Source organism: Hylobates moloch, unplaced genomic scaffold, assembly GCF_009828535.3.
Source record: "Hylobates moloch isolate HMO894 unplaced genomic scaffold, HMol_V3 SCAFFOLD_18, whole genome shotgun sequence".
Lineage (NCBI taxonomy): Eukaryota > Metazoa > Chordata > Mammalia > Primates > Hylobatidae > Hylobates > Hylobates moloch.
In genome coordinates this window covers 53,903,017-53,909,016 of record NW_026652293.1, presented here as the reverse complement: position 1 = coordinate 53,909,016, position 6,000 = coordinate 53,903,017, and the positions used below count along the sequence as shown (strand labels likewise).

Sequence of the window (6,000 nt, the reverse complement as noted above, 5' to 3'; positions counted from 1 at the left end):
AGAAATGTGACATGAATTCCCCAAGGTCATGATTCCAAGTCTTTCTCTTTCTCTCACATCTTCGTTTAGTGCCCATCCTGCCACTCAACCCCTTCGCTTCAGGCTGTGGCTAAGGATTGGCGAGGGGCTGCTGCTTATCTTCCTCAGTAACACATCTCACTCTTAACAGTCATCAGTGCTCTGACTCACACTAATGGATACTGGAGGAAGTTCCATTGGTACCTGGACTCATCCTGTTGTTATTTTGGTCACAGTGCTTTTCCTACCTCCTGAACCCAGACCTCAGAGAGACACTGTCAATGCTGGGATATGTAAGGCCTGCACATTTTCACGATGTACTTTTCTTATGACTGTGGAATAAGTGATATTCACTGTCTGATGCAATCCTCCCACATGCCACAGAAACCATGGTAGCAGAACTCCAGAGGCATCCCCCCTGCAGTGTTACAACTTCCTGGGGGAAGAGTTCAGTTCATGAATGTGTTGTAATTTCTGTGAAGGGTATCTAAAGTCTTTAAAAACATCCATGAATGATCCTTTTCAACAGTACTTGGAAGGAAGTCAGGGACTTCACCATTAAAACTGAGCCAACACAGTAATGAAATTCAGTGACCACCACAGGAGACATATGAATGCCTCAGGGCAGAACAAAGGCCAGCAGAATCAGCCAACAGCAGTTACTTCCACAAAATGCATTTACCTGAATAGGAACTTGAATGGTTTTCAAGGAATGACAGTCTCCTTCCAGAAAGTGTCATGTGTTCGTTATTCATCCAGTAACACTAAGAATCTAAATTTAAATTTTAGTTTAGTTTGGGATTGGTGCTGGACTTCAGGGAATAATCTTATCAGAACTGGATTATTCTAGTTAGTGATGATCTGAAGAAACATTGCATTTCTTCAGATGGAAGAAGGGAGCACTGGCAGCTTGCCTTTTCTGAAAGCTTTGATTACAGAAGTATAGGTCCCTGATTCTTAAAGGGACCTTACAGCACATGTGATTCAACTGCCTTTTATAGGTGAAGAACTGATTCCTGTTAACCTGATAACATAGAAATTGCCTATCCTATTTTGTGAAAATCATCCTACTCTAGAAGTAGGAAATAATGGAGTAGAAACCTGGGCACTAAATTATAGTTGTTATATTATTAGGACTAAGTGTGTATGTCCACGGGCCTGACAGAAATGAATGCTCTGGACCCCATCCACTTGCCTTCCATTTATTCCTGTGCCATTTTCTCATACAAAGTGGATGGCCTCTTTAGGTTTCCTTTGGGAAATGTGTAAGTGCCTACAGGCCTTTGTGCTCACATTAAAATAATTTTTTTTTGTTTTTACTTTTTGGAAAAATAAAGTCTGCTCAGAGACAGCTCAATTTCTTCATTTAAAAAATGGGATAAGACACTATTTTTAGATGGCATCTGTGACTATCCAAATGAACAACGTACTTTCAAAAATAGTGCTTTGTAAAAGAAACAAGTTATTCTATTTACTTTATGTACACATTCCATTTATTTCTTCAGCAAATATTTATGAAGCACTTACTAGCATGATCACAATTTCAGATAGTTAAGTACAGTAGTCCCCCCTTTATCCATGGGTTCATTTTCCACATAATTATTCAATTTAATTATTAGTTAATCTTTCACTGTGCCTAATTTATAAATTAAACTTTATCATATGTATGAATAGGTAAAAACATAATACAAATACATAGGTTTCAGCACTATCCATGGTTTGAGTCATCCACTGGGGGTCTTAAAACATATCCCCTTGGATTAAAGGGAACTGCTGTAATTAATTGCTTACTGCCTGTATCAGTCACTGGAATTCTAGCTTTCTGGGAAAACGGATTTCTTCTCTTTTGTTCTCTAATGCTCAGCACCCTGCGTGGCTGGCATTTAAAAGACTAACAAATATTTGTTGAATGGATGGATGAATGCATGAATGAAAAACCAAATGAATAATGAAAACATAAGTGTATAATACACTATAACACGTACTATATTGGGCTTGCATAGTACTATGGGAATTCATAGCAGGAGCATTTAAAGCCAGGCTTGACGGGGCTAATCTCCGGAAGAGCAATTAATCTTTTCAAAATCCGACTCCTGCAGGATACGGTCCCCCACTGGCCTGCCACTAGTTTAAAACGAATTATTTTCTGTGAAACATCAGGATCGTGCCAATAGTAGGGCATCAATAAGATTGAATAAGTCAAAGGCTTGCGCGGACAAGTCCAATTAGAACACCTCTGGCTAAAAGCCAGAATGAATGAAAGGGCTCATGCCTCGGCGTAGACACAGAACTGGGACTGAAAAATCTGCCCCAAGCCTCCACGTCGACTTTGGCTCCACCTGCAGCGCCGGCGCCGTAGTCACGTTACCCGGGCCTCCCAGCCCTAGGCGCCTGCGCCAGCCTGCGCCTGCGCAGTACTCCGAGACCGCGGACCCGTGTCAGTGACAGCTTCCGGTTTGGTTTCTCCGCCTTCTGCTTGGCTAGAGCTATTGGGGCTCAGTGGCGGCCGCAGTGGGGTGGAGGGGGGCAGGGCGTGGTGAGGTAAGGTGAGTGCCGTAGTGGGGTTCCCCGGAGCCATGGCCTGCTCCATTGTCCAGTTCTGCTACTTCCAGGACCTCCAGGCCGCCCGGGACTTCCTCTTTCCTCACCTGCGGGAGGAGATCCTCAGCGGCGCCTTGCGGAGGGACCCCAGTAAGTGCCTCTAGCCTCGCCGTTCCTTCCCCCGTCACCCGCGGCCTCTGCTCGGCGGGTTCGGGTCTCCTACTCGCTCTGCGCCTCCTGCCTCTGCCCTCTGGACCCCCACTTTTCCCCGTGCCTCCCCTCCGCTCCGGGATGACCCCCTGCCCACCTCGTCCTGAAGCCCCATTTGTGTTGTCGTCCTCTCGACCCAGCTTTTCTCCTTAGCCCCTCTGACCCCTGGCCAAAAATTGCGTCTTGTTTCCCCTCGCCTCTGCCTATCACCGCTTCCTCCCTCCCTCTCCCCACCCCCACACATTCCTAGCTTTCTTTCTAAGTATCTTCTCCGTCTCCCATCTTCAGCCTGGGGTCGTTCCATGTTTCATGTTGCCTGCTCCGTGATCGCATCCTCCCCGTTCCTTGCCACATGTCAGCGCTCCACTCTGGTATTGCCCCAGCGCCCACTCTCTTCCATCCCGGAGACTGTGGCCTTCTGCCACCTCCCATTCCGAAAGTGTTGATCATCCCCCCACACTCTTCCTTCTTTCATCTGCGTTTCCCTCATTCAGATTTTGAGAACAAATGGCTGACAAATGAGTGACTCTTGAGGTGGTAAGACTCTCTCAAAGAAGGAAAATAACCTGTCAGGAAGTGAACAAGAATCTACATTAGGAACTAAAATTACAGTGACATAGCCAAGAAAGGTTAATTTGCTTTATTGGGATGAGAAGCCTTCCACCTATTTTTATCATCAAAGTGTTTAATAAGCCTTTCCCCAAGTAGTATAAAGTTCCAAGCCTGGTTATTAGATACTACGTAGGCTTTCAGAATTTCATACATTTCATCTTTTGAAAGGGTGTGCCTTGTGTTTTATTTTATTTTATTTTTGCATTTCCAACATGAAGCACTTTTGGCTTTGTAGTACAGCGCTCTCACTTTGTGCTATACCGGAATGGTGATATAAAGCCCACTAAGCTCCTCTCCCTTTTTTAGAAAATTTAGAAGATATCAAATCGAACCCGTCTGTGAATGATTGCATACTTTGTGCCAGTCATTGGTGCTACAAACCAAATAAGGTTGGTGGACCCTGCTGTGGGAACTTATGGTTTACAGACCAATCATTAACTTCCATTCAGTGTGATTGAGATACATACGAGGCATTTTCTTGAAGTGGTGATACTTAAGCCTGCCTTTGAAGTACTAGTTAGAGGAGTAAAGGAGCAGTAATAGCATGTGCAGAGGAAGGGAGGCCTGAAATGGCATGGTATTTAGAGAACTAAGAAAAGCTGAATGGCTGGAGAGGAGGATGGGAGAGGAAGAGTTGGGGCAATGAGGCAGTAATAGTAATAAGGAGCTAGACCATGAGAAGCCTTGTGAAAGTTGTGGCGTTTCTCTGAAAGTTTAAGTAGAGAAATGACATTGTCAGATTTGTACTTAATGTAATCAACAACGTTTGTTGAAGACCTGTAATGTGCTCTAGTAGCAAAGTGGAGGAGAGATTGGAAGAAGGGAAATTGATTGGGAAGCTCTTCCAGTAATCCAAGCAAGAAATTATGTGAGCTTGAATTAAGAACCTTAGCAGGATGAAGATGAAGGACTAGATTAGAAAGACTTAAAGGAGTTAGAATCTGCAGGACCTTGTGAAGGTCTGGTGATGGGCGTTGTTACTAGTAAGTGAGGGGGAGTTTAGGAAGTCTTTGGCTTGTGGTTTGGGCAAGTATATATAATAAGAGAATGAAGGATACAGATTTTCAACCTTTTGCATTTTAAATGTTTACGGTATGTCCCAAGTAAGGACATCTGGTTGAACACCAGATATAGATAGTCTAAACAATAGGGAGTACTGGGCCAGAGATGTTAATTGGGGAGCTAACAGTAAAACGTGTCAGTTCCGTCTCAAGGATTATGTATGTTGTGAAATGCACTGAGTACTAAAGCTGTAAGCTTAGAGGAGCACTAGTGTTTAAAAGTCAAATAGAGGTTACTGGGAAGAAGACTGAGAAGGAGTAAATGAAAGAGGAAAATCAGGTGAGAGTAAGGCCCTCGGAGCTGAGGAAGGCAAGAACTTGATGAAGGTGAGGAATGGTCAGCAGTTTTGCAAATGCAGCAGGGGTCAGGTAAGAAAAGGATAGAAAAATGCACATTGGTTTCGGGAAGGTGGAGGTAACTTGGACCTTAGGACAGTTTCAGTAGGATAGTGGAGGCAGAAAGCATATTTATAGGATAAGGGGTTAAAAAGTGAAGTATACTATTTCAAGGCGCTTGGCTGTGAAGGATAGCAGATGCAGGATTGTAGATAGGGAATGTAGAAAAAAGGAACAGATTTTCTTTATCCCTCTACCACTCTCCTGGTCCAGGCCACCATCTTTTCTCAACCTGGGCTATGATATGATATGTGTCTTCTTCTAGCAGATCTTCCTGCTTTTGCTCTTGGTTTCCCATAATAATTCTCAACAGTAGTTAGAGTGAGCTTTTAAGGTATAATTTAGATCACAACATTGCCTTTTTTTTTTTTTTTTTTTGATTTTTTTTTGAGATGAAGTCTCACTCTGTTGCCCAAGCTGGAGTGCAGTGGCATGATCTCGGCTCATTGCAACCTCCACCTCCTGGGTTCAAGCAATTCTTCTGCCTCAGCCTTCGGAGTAGCTGGGACTACAGGCATGTGCCACCATGCCTGGCTAATGTTTGTATTTTTAGTAGAGATGGGGTTTCACTATGTTGGCCAGGCTGGTCTTGAACTCCTGACCTTGTGATCCACCTGCCTCGGCCTCCCAAAGTGCTGGGATTACAGTCATGAGCCACCGCACCCAGCTTAACATTGCCCTTTTAATAACCCTCTATGGTTTTTGATTGCACTTAACATAAAATCCAAAGTTCTTAAATGGTGTATAAGGCCCTTGAGACTCTGCTTCCTGCCATTTCTTGGACCTTATACACCTCTCCCCTTATTTCTTATGCTTCAGACACTCTTTTTTGTTGTTAAATCAGCCAACCACATTTGTGGCTGAGGTTTTTGCCCTCACTGTTGTCTATGCCTTGGATGCTTTTTGCAGATCTTTGCATGCTAGTTGCATCTTGTTATTCAAGTCTCAGCTCAAATGTCAACTCAGGGCAGCCTTTTCTGACCACCTGATCTAGATCTAAAGTAGTCAGTACAACCCCCTTGTTCCCACTTGTTATTCTCAATCATATCATCCTGTTTATTTTCATCATTATATCTATACTGTCCAGTATGGTAACCTCTAGGCACATGTGGTTATTGAGCCTTTGAAATGTGGCCAGCGCAACTGAGGAACTGAATTTTTA

General features: G+C 43.7%; 1 protein-coding gene across 1 annotated transcript in view; it reads left to right on the top strand.

The window, feature by feature from the left end:
* The first annotated feature begins 2,503 nt into the window (after positions 1-2,503).
* RAB3GAP2 (RAB3 GTPase activating non-catalytic protein subunit 2) overlaps positions 2,504-6,000 on the top strand; it is a 121,393-nt gene continuing 117,896 nt past the window's right edge. The window contains exon 1 of the mRNA XM_058430934.1: positions 2,504-2,709. Coding sequence (XP_058286917.1) covers positions 2,595-2,709 — 115 coding nt within the window. The 5' untranslated portion in view covers positions 2,504-2,594. The remainder of the gene's footprint in view (positions 2,710-6,000) is intronic.